This window comes from Penicillium nucicola (assembly GCF_028828085.1).
Source record: "Penicillium nucicola strain IBT 29836 chromosome Unknown utg000001l, whole genome shotgun sequence".
In the NCBI taxonomy this organism is placed as follows: domain Eukaryota; kingdom Fungi; phylum Ascomycota; class Eurotiomycetes; order Eurotiales; family Aspergillaceae; genus Penicillium; species Penicillium nucicola.
Window position 1 is genome coordinate 2565121 of NW_026643125.1, and position 14724 is coordinate 2579844.

At 48.2% G+C, this 14724-nt stretch overlaps 5 protein-coding genes across 5 annotated transcripts; 1 reads left to right on the plus strand and 4 right to left on the minus strand.

Moving 5' to 3' along the window:
- Positions 1-131: 131 nt before the first annotated feature.
- On the minus strand, positions 132-4726 carry N7511_000968 (putative MFS monosaccharide transporter; the record flags this gene model as incomplete). Its single annotated transcript, XM_057123393.1, has 9 exons — positions 132-526; positions 583-1024; positions 1114-1384; positions 1440-1633; positions 1695-1983; positions 2195-2554; positions 3339-4193; positions 4253-4390; positions 4545-4726. 9 exons carry the CDS (start codon positions 4724-4726, stop codon positions 132-134), a joined length of 3126 nt encoding a protein of 1041 aa, XP_056989126.1.
- A 590-nt stretch (positions 4727-5316) lies between these two features.
- Positions 5317-8711, plus strand: spt16 (chromatin-remodeling protein SPT16; the record flags this gene model as incomplete). The annotated part of the gene is made up of 6 exons (XM_057123394.1): positions 5317-5496; positions 5577-5661; positions 5719-5840; positions 5923-6075; positions 6134-8164; positions 8220-8711. The coding sequence occupies 6 exons, from the start codon at positions 5317-5319 to the stop codon at positions 8709-8711; spliced, it is 3063 nt and encodes a 1020-aa protein (XP_056989127.1).
- Positions 8712-9125: 414 nt separating this feature from the next.
- N7511_000970 (zinc metalloprotease) lies at positions 9126-10121 on the minus strand (the record flags this gene model as incomplete). Its single annotated transcript, XM_057123395.1, has 2 exons — positions 9126-9788; positions 9846-10121. 2 exons carry the CDS (start codon positions 10119-10121, stop codon positions 9126-9128), a joined length of 939 nt encoding a protein of 312 aa, XP_056989128.1.
- A 527-nt stretch (positions 10122-10648) lies between these two features.
- On the minus strand, positions 10649-12124 carry N7511_000971 (CDC50/LEM3 family protein; the record flags this gene model as incomplete). Its single annotated transcript, XM_057123396.1, has 6 exons — positions 10649-10733; positions 10783-10945; positions 11001-11715; positions 11787-11883; positions 11938-11974; positions 12025-12124. 6 exons carry the CDS (start codon positions 12122-12124, stop codon positions 10649-10651), a joined length of 1197 nt encoding a protein of 398 aa, XP_056989129.1.
- Positions 12125-12934: 810 nt separating this feature from the next.
- Positions 12935-14080, minus strand: N7511_000972 (SWIRM domain-containing protein; the record flags this gene model as incomplete). Its single annotated transcript, XM_057123397.1, has 1 exon — positions 12935-14080. One exon carries the CDS (start codon positions 14078-14080, stop codon positions 12935-12937), a length of 1146 nt encoding a protein of 381 aa, XP_056989130.1.
- Between the last annotated feature and the right edge of the window lie 644 nt (positions 14081-14724).

A 14724-nucleotide genomic window follows, 5' to 3' on the forward strand; every position in this document is an offset into this window, starting at 1 on the left:
GCGACAACTTATATATGCATGCCGGTAGCACAAGTGTAGTAAGTTCAAGAGAGTCGGAGCATGCGACCGAGGTGTACTGGTTCACCTTCACCCACTCGCGAAGCAGAGTCAGAGATTGTCCGCAATTAATTTCATTGCTCATCACCCCCTCCCTGCTCTAGGCGCCGATACTGACTGCTGCTAGCCCCAGGGCCCGATCCACGGGTTCGCTTGACCATGCTCGATATCCAGCCACCGATGCCTTCTTCTCGAGCATTGCCCTGTCGTGAGTTCGAGCGTCCACGCTTGATGGGGCCGTCTTGGGACGGTGTTGGCGGGTCAATGTCTAGGCCAGGAATGGCATTTTCTGTGCTGACTTGACCATATTGTCGACGTAGGTCAAGGGAGGGGACGGGTGATCCAGCGCCCATCAGTGACCCTCGTTCACCTTGTGTAGCAGGTGTAGGCATGGCGGTGGACGCATCGCCAAATAGGATATTCATATCTTCCAGACGAACTCCGCTGGTTTCGGGATACAGGAAGTAGACTAAAAAGAACTCAATATCGTGGTCTTTGTTAATTGTTTGTTTGTCAGGCTCTTACCTATCACAAAGCTGCATGCGCAGAAGAATGCGTGGACCAAATAGAGCCGCCACTTTATGGCAGCCTGAAGCACCGGGGTAACCTCACCCACGAGCCAATTGAACGCCCAATTCGAAGCAGTACTCAAGCTTGCACCCTTGGCACGGATGCTCAATGGAAGAATCTCGGGTGGGTATAGCCATGGAATTGGGCCCCAGGATGCACCAAAGGCTGCATTGTAGACCATGACAAATATGACCGTGAGTGTTGGAGTTGCAGTGATGTCAATATAAATGAAATAAGAGATCAAAGACAACGAAATGATCATGGCCACAGCACCCGAAAGAAGAATAGGCCGCCTACCCCAGCCATCCACAAGATACCACGGTGGTATAGTAGACAGCAGATAGGAAATTCCATTGATTCCAGTCATGAGGATCGCTTGTCGGCCGCTCCAGCCAGCCTATAGTGCATACACGTTAGCATCAGTCAGGTCATTTGTGAGTATGGTTCAAGGCGGTCAATCTGCACAAGTGAAGAGGGCATTCGTACCGATTCAAACACAAGAGGAGCATAGTATGAAATGACGTTGATTCCATTGAGCTGAGCAAGCGCTTGAGCCGACATTGCGATCAAAACACGCTTGCGATAGCGACGAAACATGTCAGAGTAAGATCGCTCGCCTTCTTGTCGCTGGACAAGGACATTCATTTTGATCTCACGATACTCTTGACGGGCTTTGTCATTGAGTAGATCCCCTTCACCATAGAGATTGGCAATCACAACCATACCCTCTTCGTCATGGTCATTGTCAAGAAGCCACCTGGAGAGAAGGTTTATCAGCGTGACAGTAAAAGAAATATGTTGTTTCGGCTCACCTGGGTGATTCGCAGATAATCAAGCTACCGAATCCAAGTAAAGCACCCATAACGCACTGGAAAAGCAGCGGGAGGCGCCAGGAGTAGTCATTATCAATGAAGCTACAGAAGTAATCCACCCACACGCTAGTTGCATATCCAGCTATATTTCCAGTGAATTCGATGCACGCAAGTTTGCCACGGTTGTGAGGGGGCTGTGGTCTGATTAGCATATTGAAGGTCAAAGTGTATGGGTAAAAATGATAGGTTAAATACCGAAATTTCAGACTGATAAACCGGCACAATAGTAGAAAGAGCACCGACGCCGAGTCCAGCAATAACACGACCGACCATCATCATTGGAATGCCGTTTGAAAAGGTCTGGAAAGCACCACCAACAAAAAATATGATAGAACCATAGAGAATCGTCCTTCGGCGACCGATCACATCACCAATTCGTCCCACAAGGAGAGATGATATAAAGGCCCCAACTTCAAGGACTGCAACAAGAGTACCAATGGTAGCCCGGGAGGGTTGGTCGAAGTAGTCTTTGAAGTGAAAGCCACTGCACTTGTTAGCTACGCTCTGATCAGGTACAGTGAAATGAGGATCGAGGGTTAGAACAAAAGGGACACACGAACGTTATGATTCCAGACATCACACCCTGATCATATCCAAAAAGGAATACACCCAAAGAAACAAATACACTCGTGAAATAGCTCAACGCATACTAAAGTCAGCGAGGTTGGTATACTTTATTCAGATCCAAGACTTACAGTAATGGCTTTCCGACTAAGCCATGTATTTGGGCATTCTGCCCGCTTCTGGGTGACATGATCTTTGCCAACACACGTTCAGCTCTTGAAATGTGTCGCGGTGGTGGTTTTGGTATTCGTATTTTCTCAGTATCAATGCCAGAACGTTCCTGTTCGCCTTCGTCTGTCTGATAATGTACGTGTCTCTGTTTTCTTCGCTCTCTTCGGCCTAGAAGCTCGCGGTTCAAAGATTCGCGAAAGCGATCTTGAAGCGGATCCTCGGCAAACTGCTCGCCAAGGTCGCCGGTATCTGACCAGATGGAGTAGCCAGACTCAACCGAGCGAGCAGACGAGCGAGATGATCGTCGGCTGCCTTTTTCACTGGCGGAATCTATCACAGCTGGTTGTGAGTGGGGATCGGAGTACAGGGAGCGGAGGGGTATGTTGGAGGCGCGTGGGGAGGAGATGGTTGGAATGATGGCGGTGACGGGCTGATATCAGCCCTTGAACCGGAAAAAAGAATGTCAGGGAACTAAGAAATTATATCGACAAAGGATCCAGGGTTTCTCCGCAAGGAGTCAGCGATGAACTAGTCGCAATAGGGCGACGCCACTTAGGCGATGTTGTAAAGACAAGTCGCACGGGATCGACGCAAGATGTCGGGGTTCAGAGTGGTCAGGCGGAGATCCGGAGAGGGGGGATGCGTTTGGGCTTTTCTCTACGCAAAAGAATACCCTGAGAGATGATATATAATCCGAGGAACACTTAGGGCTTTTGTATGAACAATGTGAAAAGGGAAAAGATCTGGAGAGGAAATAAAAAGGGGAGAGCTTCGTATATGAACGCATACGTATCGAGTGCCTCTAATCCGGGGAGGGATCGACGCTTCCGTTACTGTTTATGGTATCCACCTATTCACGCCATCCTCCATACTCTACACCTTACACTTCACACTTCATATAAACAAGTTCTTACTTTTGGGGATCAACGTGAGACGAAGACAGAGAAAAACAATACAACCTCATGTCGCAAGATATATATCGGGGATGTTTCTTATTTACACAGGCCTGGGCACGAAAAACAGGGTATCATATATAGCTATACAAAGTCGCGATTCTCTTGCGAATGGTCGAAATCGAGGATTTTGCAGGCAGGGAGCTTCTACGTGAGAAGAATGTCATATCCATCGCTCTGGATATGAACAGCATCCGCCAAACTGGCATAACGTCGGCGAACCAACTCAAAGATCACCAGACCGGCACTGGTGCTGGGAACTTGGCGAATAGATCTTCCAATAAAACCACGGAACAGCCAGCGCCCCCAGCCGCCAGCCCGCAGGGCCTTTCGCTCGCACCTCTTGAAAGTCTCTTGGTACGCATGATAGTAGAGTTGCATCATTCTTTGTCGTGACGGGATGAGACTGGCCTGGTGATCCAGATACTCCAGACGACCTAGATGAAGATCCTGAACTCGGCTTAAAGGGTGCTGTATGGCTTGCTGAGCAATCGATGCCACAACACCAGCCATCATTAGGAAGCAAGGCTCCAGGGCATAGTGAGGTTTGATCAGGGGTACTCCACGGTCGCTGGACCCCGATGATGGAAGCATGTCCACATGCTTGGATTGTAAAGACCCGTAGTACCAAGTGACGAAAGAATAGTAGGATTGCGACTTGATGTACTCAAACGAAGAGAAGAAAATTGCATATCCAAAGGAATCTCGGAGAAATGAAAGACCCCAGCCTGCAAATACCCCGCGAGGACCAATTTGCTTGAGCTTTTCATGGCCGTAATGCCACATGCTTCGATATTGGCCCTTTAACATGTCCTTTGTTTGTAACCGAACCTGCAAGGCGTCCAAAGGGGCAGCAACAATGGATTGAATAGTTCCAGCGGTGAAACCAGCAGCAAATGTTGCAGAGGGAGGAGCTGGGGGCCAGACTCGCTTGACTCCCTGAGACACAGGTTCATGAAGAGCGCCTAAGACCTGAAGATAAGACGTGTAAAGGACCGCACCAACCCTTTTGGCGTCATATTAGAGCTTCAGATATACGAGAGGTAAAAGGTATGATCGACTCACCCTGCGTTTGCCATCAAAGGTGGTAGGACTTGGTTAGGGATAAAGCGCCAGCCATATGTCCTTACAGCATGGAGTAACAACCCCGGCGTTGTCGTATGAAGAGACCATTTGCCTTCGGCAACACGAGGATTCACAGCTCTTGCAAATGCCTGTTTCAATAAGAGCACACCAAGAGCTAGTGATTAGTTGACTGGGTCTCTGACTTATCGCGGATTGTTGGAGGAGATAGATACCATGTAGCTGGGCTATGTTAGAACAAGTATCGTCAAGGACATTCATGTAAGTCGCTTACTCAACACGTGTACGAAAAAAAGCTTTGATTGGCGCTCTGAAATAGAAAGCTACCATCTGCGCACTCAAAGCCCGGACACCTGCAGCAGATGCACCGGTAGCTGCATCGTTGCGGGAAATCCGCCGTGGGCTTCCCGGCTCACCGTAATTAGGCTCAATGATTGGAGAAATAGAGGAGGACATTGTTCAAATCCAATCAAAGCCACCAGTAAACATCGCAAGAAGTCGAGGGAGAATGAAGACTTTCTTTCTCAGTGAAATTTGGTCGGGGTCAGGGAGATAGTTCGATAGGGTGTAAGTGGATATAGAATAGCAGCATCAGAGGTGTTGATATCTAATTTGAAGAGCCGAGTCAAAGCTCACACTTGACATTTTTGCCGAGAAATAGATAGAAAGAAAGGTGAACAGTCAACAGAGAACCAAACAAGCACAAGTGAGCAAATAGATCAAGAGACATGAACGGAAGCTAGTGGCAGAAAAGATAGGCTAGGCCCAAAGAGGAAATACTTTGACACGGCAACCCAGTGAGGCCTACAACGTAAAAACGCGCTTTTCGCGTCGCTTGCTAGCTAGCTTTCACTTCCCATCTTCATCTCTCCTCTCCATTGATGTCTACAGCATCGATGCAGTTTCATTTCTTCCATCTACTTTGATTCTCAATCTAACTTTACAATTTTTCCGTCAATCAAAGCTCTTGCCTCTCCTGAGCTAGCTTCTCTACCGTCACCCCAGTCTCTTGTTGCGGCAAATCTTGCTCGCAACAGACCGCAACCATGGCAGAGGAGATCGCCATTGATAATAACAACTTCTTTAATCGTCTTTCCAGTTTCTATGCCTCATGGAAGGCTGATAAACGCTCGGGAAATGCACTCTTCGGCAATGCAGGGTCCATAGTCATCCTCATGGGCAAGACCGATGAGGAAAACTCATTTCAGAAGAACAATGCCATGCATGTATGTGATATGTCTTGTTATGTCCAACGATGTATCTGAGATATATCAGGAGCATTGAGGTCTCGCTAACACAACTTTAGTTTTGGCTGCTCGGGTATGAATTTCCAGCCACACTGTTCGTCCTCACAACAGAAGCAATCTATGTTGTCACCACAGCCAAAAAAGGTATCATACTACGCTTTTCTCGAAATGAGCTCCATTTCTGATAGGTCTCGATTCTAGCAAAACATCTGGAGCCGCTGAAAGGAGGGAAGATCCCAGTCGAGATTTTGGTTACCACCAAAGAGCCAGAGTCAAAGACCAAGGCATTTGAGAAGTGCTTGGATGTCATCAAGGGAGCGGGCGTGAGTGTTCACCAGAGGGATTTCCCCAAAAGCCACCGTTCCAGATTCATTTCTCTGTTACTAACCAAGAGAGCAACAATAGGGCAAAGTCGGAACCTTAACCAAGGACACAACCTCTGGACCCTTCGCAGATGAGTGGAAGCGTGTGTTTGCGGAAGTTTCGAAAGAAGTGGAGGAGGTTGATATTACGCCAGCGCTTTCTGCTGCTTTTTCGATCAAAGACTCCGACGAACTGGTTTGTGAAACATCTGTCAATGTGCTAGATTAGTGGATTTGACTAACGTGTGTCAAAGGTGTCTATCCGCAATGCTTCCAGGGCATGCAGTGGCCTCATGTCAGAATACTTCGTTGATGAAATGTCACGACTGCTTGACGAAGAAAAGAAAATGACGCACAAGGCTCTTGCTGCAAAGGTTGATGCCAAAATTGACGAACCGAAGTTTTTCAACAAGCTAGCACGACTGCCATCAGAATTTGATGCTCGGCAGATTGATTGGGCCTACGGTCCTGTGATCCAAAGCGGAGGCAACTACGACCTTAAATTGACAGCAACATCTGACGGCAAGAACCTTGAGCCAGGTATCATCCTATCCAGCTTCGGAATCAGATACAAGACTTACAGCTCGCTCATTGCGCGTACCTATCTGGTCGATCCCACAAAATCTCAAGAAAATAACTACGCTTTGCTTTTAAGCTTACATGAAACAATCATGAAAGAAATCCGAGATGGTGTGGTTGCCAAGGACATCTACGCTAAAGCTCTGAGCCTTGTTCGGTCCAAGAAGCCCGAGCTTGAGAGCCACTTTGTCAAGAACATTGGCGCTGGGATTGGAATCGAGCTTCGGGATTCCAACATGGTCCTCAATGCCAAAAACAACCGTGTTCTGAAGAACGGCATGACCTTGTCTATTACCATCGGCTTGACTGATGTCAAGGATACCGATGCGAAGAGCAACAAAAATGGTAGTTACTCAATGGTCATCACCGACACTGTTCGTGTTGGGGAAAGTGGTCCTCATATTTTCACCAAAGATGCTGGCATTGATATGGACTCAATCTCATTCTACTTTGGCGATGACGAAGAGCCCGAAAAGCCCGTCAAGCAGAAGAAAGAATCTAAGTCCAACGCCATCGCAAGTCGGAACGTGACAAGGACCAAGCTCCGCGCTGAGAGACCTACTCAGGTGAACGAAGGCGCAGAAGCCCGTCGCCGTGAGCACCAAAAGGAACTGGCTTCTAAGAAAACCAAAGAAGGTCTTGATCGATTCACTGGGGCTACTGGCGATGACAATGGAGTTGCACAGAAAAAGTTTAAGCGTTTTGAGTCCTACAAACGTGACAACCAACTTCCAGCTAAGGTCAAAGATCTCACCGTGTATGTTGATTCAAAAACATCAACTGTGATTGTGCCCATCATGGGTCGACCGGTGCCATTCCATATCAATACCATCAAAAACGCCAGCAAAAGCGACGAGGGAGAGTATGCTTATCTACGAATCAACTTCCTATCACCGGGCCAAGGTGTTGGCCGAAAGGATGATCAACCGTTCGAGGATTTGTCGGCTCACTTTGTTCGAAACCTCACCCTTCGATCTAAGGACAATGACCGGCTCGCGCGAGTTGCACAAGACATTACGGAGCTTCGCAAAACTGCTCTCAGACGCGAACAGGAAAAGAAGGAAATGGAAGATGTCGTCGAGCAGGATAAGTTGGTGGAGATCAGGAATCGCCGTCCTGTCAAACTCCCTGATGTCTACCTTCGCCCGCCATTGGATGGAAAGCGTGTGCCGGGAGAGGTCGAGATCCACCAAAACGGTCTCCGCTATCTCTCGCCGTTCCGCAATGAGCATGTAGATGTGCTCTTCAGCAACGTCAAGCATCTTTTCTTCCAACCCTGTGCTCATGAATTGATCGTCCTGATTCATGTCCATCTCAAGACGCCCATCATGATTGGAAAGAGAAAGACGAAAGACATTCAGTTCTACCGCGAGGCCACAGAGATGCAATTCGATGAAACTGGAAACCGTCGCCGCAAGCACCGCTATGGAGACGAGGAAGAGTTTGAGGCCGAGCAAGAGGAGAGACGGCGACGAGCTGCATTGGACCGTGAGTTCAAGGCCTTTGCGGAGAAGGTCGCAGACGCCGGTAAAGACGAAGGCGTTGATGTCGATATTCCCTTCAGGGAGATTGGTTTTACCGGAGTTCCCAACCGCTCAAATGTGTTGATTCAACCGACTACCGATGCCTTGGTTCAACTTACTGAGCCTCCTTTCACGGTTGTTACATTGAATGAGATTGAGATTGCTCATCTGGAAAGAGTACAGGTAATTGTTATAGCTTGTCTTAACACACTGAAACATGACCACTAACAAGAAATAGTTCGGACTCAAAAACTTCGACCTTGTCTTCGTTTTCAAGGATTTCCGCAGATCCCCTGTGCATATCAACACAATTCCCGTCGAAGCACTAGAAGGCGTAAAGGACTGGCTTGACTCTGTTGATATCGCCTTCACTGAAGGTCCACTGAATCTGAACTGGACGACTATCATGAAAACGGTTGTCAGTGATCCCTACGGCTTCTTTGCTGATGGCGGATGGTCCTTCTTGTCCGCTGAATCGGACTCCGAGAATGGTTCAGATGAGGAAGAGGAGTCTGCTTTCGAGTTGTCCGATTCGGAGCTTGCAGCTGGAGACGAAAGCTCCGAGGAAGACAGCGAGTTCGATGACGACGCTAGTGCTGATGCCAGTGAAGAAGATTTCAGCGGTGACGAGGAGAGTGGCGAGGACTGGGACGAGCTTGAGGAAAAGGCCAAACGCAAGGACAAGGAGACCAACCTTGAGGACGATCGTGGAACCAAGCGGAAGCGCTAAGTGATGATGAATCCTGGGTCTTTCTTGCGTGAAATGACTTTCTTACTTTTTTTTGTTCTTTTTGTTCTCTGCCTTTTCTCGTCTTTTTCTTTATCTTTCTTTGTCCGGTTTCCTGGGTTCCGGTGGGCTGGGTCCTCTCGCCTTGCGTCTAGCCCCCTCGTGGTTTTCATCGAATGGGGTCGGGCGATCTTACTTTGAACCTAAGGTCCTAGAGTTTTATGGTAGTTAATCAGGAGAAAGCAGAACTCTTAGCTGTAATTTAAAAACTGGTCATGCATCAATCTGTTTGAAGGGGTGAAAATTTGACAAGTAGCATTCATTCGGTTTTGAAGCAACCAAGAAGCAGGAAGTGCGCAGCTTAGCCCTAATAATGTAACTTGTACAATTGAAAATTGAATGCGAGTATCCAGTGCACTACTTCCCTTGTCGCATCGAGGCCCACATGCTTCGCATGCGTTGTCCCTGTCCGGGTGTGAAGCGCTCATAACATACATCTGATGAATAGTCCATGAAGTCATGTACTGCATCTAGTCCAGGGGAGTCTGGGCAGGAGTCCTTTCTAGCAGGGCAACCGTCTGTAGGCGTAGATTGCTGGGGTGTATCGTTGATGTAGTCTCCAGGATTGTCCGCTGAGCAAGATTCCCCTTGAAAGGTGTGCAGGAGGCCATTCCAATGTCCGATTTCGTGAATGGCTGTTCCTCCTCGGTTGTATAAATCCAGTGAGCCACCAGGCATCGTCTTTGCCAGAACATTACAGCCATCCTTCACATAATCGGAAGCAGGGCTGCTGGCATTAACACTTGGGTCGGGCAAGGTACAAAAACCCAAAACACTGGATGCCAGATCATTATTAACGCTTGCACCCCGGTTTCCCATTGCACGCCCAGATTGCCCAGGGGACGCCTGTAAGTCTGTTTGGAAATAAACATTCAAGGTTTGGTAAGTTCCTTTGCGAAGTGCAGTCTTCATCGCAATATCATCCCCATTACGAGCCCACTCATCATTCACATGGCGAATAACATCTCGCAAGCGAAAGGAGATATCAGAGTCTGCATACGACTGTTGCAAGATAGAAATCTGAGGCACACATTAATAAAAGATGGTGTAGCGATACTCGGGGTCTTAGAAACTGACTTGGGCATTGATCATGTCATCGGAAACCTGCGTCGACTCAGCCTTGCTGCTTATGATATGGAAAAAGGTTTCAATCTCAATAGGGCTTTTCCGGGCTTGGGAATTGATAGGTTTGACTTCATCTGACTTCAAGCGACCGATTTCATTGAGGAAGACTGCGTCTGGATCTTCGGTGGCGCAGGCACCACGCTTCTGAATGGTCAGGGGACTGCACTGAACCTGCAGGAATAGGGATGTGACAAAGACCACGAGCTGGAAAAAAGAGTGACAGACCATGTTGCTGGTGTTGGAAGCTCCTGTGGTTTTGGCGTTACCTCGTCACACCTGTCGAATAGGGGCCGGGAAAAGAAGGGCTAAAAGGGATCAATTGGAACATGGCAGCGCAGTGGTCCTTCGGGCTTATTAGTGAGTGTGCTCAACCCTAAACATGGCCTGATTCCATGATCTGGCGGAATGCTGCGTCATGCAAGAATGCACGTCTCAAGCAAGGGATGTTTTGAGCATGCGGAAGATCAGCGTGGAAGAATTGACAGAGTGAAAGACGATTGGCATGGGTGAGATTCCGACCAGGTCTTAAGAAGCGGGATGAGGTCACCCAAGGCAGGAAGAGAACAGAAAGAATGTTGTATTTGGAGTATCTGCAATCAAGTTAGATACATTTGGGAGGAAAACACCTTGCTAAACTCCATATCCTCAGAGTTCCCAACTATTTACAGCATTGACCCATTGAACAAGAAACATTGCGAACAAAACACCGAAGGCAAACGAATGAAGAAATAAAATTAAAAAAGACAAGACTCGGTTCAAGCGTGATCTTCTCGTCCCGTCGTGGTAGCAGTGCTCGGCTGATTTGAATCCCATGTAAGATAAGTATGGTCACCCAATTTCCTGCAAGATGTTAGTACTTTTCCTTCGTGGAAACTGGTAATAAACATACCGCGGTCGCACCAGATGCGCAACAGTGAACAATGCCCCGAGGAGAACACACACTCCACCAACCGCCACATAGGCGATTCCCATGAAAGGGTTTTTGCCACCAAGGACTGTCCGAGTAGAGATCAAAATCGACTTGGTTCCATCGTATTCAGTGACGGGAAACCCTGGCTGATAGTTAGCAAAACTATATAGTCAAATATAATCGACTAGATGACATACTGTGAACAATGTCCAGAGAATAAGAGCCTTGTTTCATCGTAGTATTATCGTTTCGGCGAGAGAGCTTGCTAAATGATGGCAAGCCGGCAGTTCTCATCCATACCATAAAGTCCTCATCTTCCTCGAGATTGGGGATCGTTGTGTAAGTACCGTTGTACTTGGCCCAATTCTGTGGGGGCAAAACCTCTCCTGGTTGGTATTTTGTCTGCTTGATGAGCTTCTTGTCACTATCCCACGCGATCCCTTTCTTGGTCATGGGATACGTTTCCGGGTTGCTGTTACTTCCGGACCCCGACAGGATATTTGGTTCGCCAATAGTATCGTTAAACATCGAGTTCGCAATCAATCCACACGGGTAATACGCTTTCTTTGCCTCCCCATCGGTCGCCAAAGGGTCACAAGTGCCTCCTTTGAGTGTGTTGTAGGATACAGCGTCGCCCTTTAACTGATTAAGGTCAAGCGATTGGACATATCGGCGATGATTCTGATAGAAATTGGTAAGACGATAGTACATGAAAACGGGTGCTGGAAGGTCATTCGGAAGGGTGAAGTAGAGCGTGCAGACGGTGGCTCCGGAGCTATCGTTGTGTCGTTCCCAGGTAGGCGGTGTTGAAAGCTCGTTTTTGAATGTCGCAGAGTATTTTGGAACATAGGCCTGGTTTCCATATGGGGCCGCAGTGTGACAGTCGGAGTAATCGATGGAAATCTCTTGGACCTGAAAAGCACACGCGTGGATACAGATAAGCGATCATTCTATCAAGGCCGGAATCAAAATTAGAAGCGTACCAGAGAGCTCGCCCAAATAAGAACACCCCCAATCGGAGCAAATATAATGCCGACTATGAAGAAGAGAGGAAGAACGCTTTTAGGGGTCAAGATCGGTCTGAGGACGTCAGCAAGGTTGTCCAGGGGTAGCAAAGTTATCTTTCAAACTCACTGCCATGCTTTCAAGCGTTGCTGGCGAAATGCAGTGTCTAGTACAAGTCAATTATAGAAAAAGAAGAGATATCTGAAGAGAACGTACTGGCTGGGCGACGAGACTTGGGCTTCTTGTCAGACTCCTCTTCCCTTGCACGCTCTTGATCCTCAATGGATTCAGTTCGAGTTGCCTCGGCCTGAGACATGGCTTCAAATTACCAAAGTAATAAGGGAGGGAAGGGGGTGATGTTCTTTGAAGTGAAGTGAATAGAGCGAAGAGTGATAAGAGCAGGGAGACGTCAGAAAAAGGTGGCGCCGGGCGGCAGATGGCGTTGATTGCGCCCCACCGCTTTAGTAACTTTTTAATAGAACACGATCTTCGGCTCTTCGGCTCTTGGGAGTCACTGATTACGGATTTTTACAAAGCATTTTATGTCAGGTCAAGTCAGATCAATTCAATTCATGCAATAGACAAATGTCAGGAAAACCATATCCGGTCAGGGTATCAAGCCTTATCCTATGTGCTGCCATCTGAAAAGGGCCGGAAGGCAAAAAAAAGCAAAGAAAGCAATTCAATAAACGCATAGAAACAGTGACACCAATGGCTAACCGAGCCTACCATTCTAGACCAATGTGAAACTGTAAACAACGCCGAACACCAGGACCTGCGACCGCAAGAGGAAATGAGAAATCCAGTAAACAGGAATGTCTGGATGCAAAATCAAACAAAAGCATGGGGAATCTTGGGAATTGAAAGGCGAAAGTCAAAGGAAAGAGTGTATCGTGAGATGTCATGAGCATGAGAGCAATTGAAAACAACCCAAGAGGATCGCAGAAATCATTGTGCAAGTGCAAGGTTGCTGCCACTGGCATAGACCGAAATTGAATTACCGGGTTGCAGATGCTGTGTTGTCAGCCTGGGAAATTGGACTAGTCGGGCGCATGGGGAGAGGAGAGTCAACATGATGAACTCTGCATTGCGTGACCCATAGGAGAATGCCACCAGGCTTGTAAGATCAATTCAAATGTTCATGGAAGTATTCAGGTTTGAACCAGCCCACACGTTCGTAAGCAGTCCAAAGCTTGCTTGCTTTGTTGACATCAATCTTGCAAGCCTGTTGAGCATCTGTCTTGCGGAACTCTTTGCCAACACTGAGGGCTCGAAGTCGAGCGTCAAAGATGCGGCGTTTGCTGCAGAGGTATGTGGCACAAGACAGTCTAAGAGTAGAAGCAAGGTTGAGCTCGGCGGGACTAAGAAGATGTCTGTCCGGGTCATTGCTCAGATCCAACATCTGCCCTTTCCAATCGGCTTTCAGCGCTTTGGCATTGCTGCCTAGCGTTTCCAGTGGAGGCGAAAAGTCCGGGAGGGAATGGAAATCTGTGTCATCCCTGTTTGTGCCTAGGGCACGTGGCTTGGAGACTGACATTGGGGGGGAGTCAAAAGTATCGAGCGCCTGTTGCTTGGGGGTAGATTTGGGGGTGCGCTTGACTCGGGTCCGCTGCACACGAGGCTGAGTTCCCAACTTCTTGGGGGCAGGAGCAATCTTCTTCAATTTGGGTTCGTAGTCTGGTCGGTAACGGTTCATCATCACCAACTGGCGCTCCAGTGTCTCCCGCTCCTCACGGGCCCAGGCAGCCGGGTTGCGGTTGTACTGGGTCGAGACGATAGGGACACAAGAGAGCGCCAGGAGATATTCGCCCCTGGTGGGTTTATTCACTTTGTTTGCAAACCTCGCCATGTGAGAATTAATGTGTTGCTCCATGAGAGCCTCTGCGGTAGGGTTGACGGGACCAAAAAGCGGTTCATCGGTAGTAACATCAGTAATAGAATCCTGGCGAGGAAAGAGAACAGGATCCCTAGAGGATCCGTCTCTTTCGATAGGGTCAGATGTCTGTGACTTGGATTTCTTGTTTCCTGTGTACGGGGTCACAGGTGGCGATGGAAGATCCATCTCTGACTGCGTCCGCTTTCGATCAGCTGAGATGGGTGGAAGCTTTATGTCACCAATGGAGGAATCTCGAGGCTTTGCAAACGGGGAACGAGCAGCCGAGAAAGTCTCGAGGGGTTTAATTTCGGGGGGTGACATGAGACTAGAGACAGAGGGGAGACGATTCATGTTTGAATCTTTGCCCGCAGGCCAGGCAGCCGCAGATGAGGTCATTTCCAAGTAAAATACCAGGTGGTAAGTTGGTAAAGTGATCAAGTGGTAAGTCGGTAAGTCGTATTCAATTTCGTAAGTTTAAGTTAAGTCGGTCAAGAGATATGTCCAGTATTCAATGGGGGAGGGGTTAAGAGGGAGGGAGGGGAAGGAAGGATCAGAGAGATGGAAAAGAAGATGAAGAGAGCTGGCGAGTGTGGGAAGAAGTCAATGGAAATGAATCAGGCAAAGCCAGATGATTTGTCAGGGCAGCCTCTCTTTGTCTTCCTTGGAGGGGGATTTGGGTGGCGATAAGCCCAAGTCTCGGCGTTAAGGCTACAATTGCCGAAGATGAGTCAAGATGATGAGTGGGGGAGAGAACAGGGAGCATTGAACAGGCAACCAGAAGAAAGATATAAAATGAAAGGGGGAGACTAAGGGAAAAGAGGGGGGATTAAAAGAAAACAAAGTGAGTCAGGGTATTTGCGGGGGGGGGAGGAGTCCGAGTCTTGAAGATGATCAGGCTCATGGGACCAAAACGAGAGTCAGAGCGTATAAGCGCAGAGACAAGAAGACCAGAAAGAAGGGGCGCAGTCCAGTCACCAGAGCAATGACGTCCGTTCAGCTGCCCAATCCACATGACATGCGGGCAGTCACCTGATAGGTAG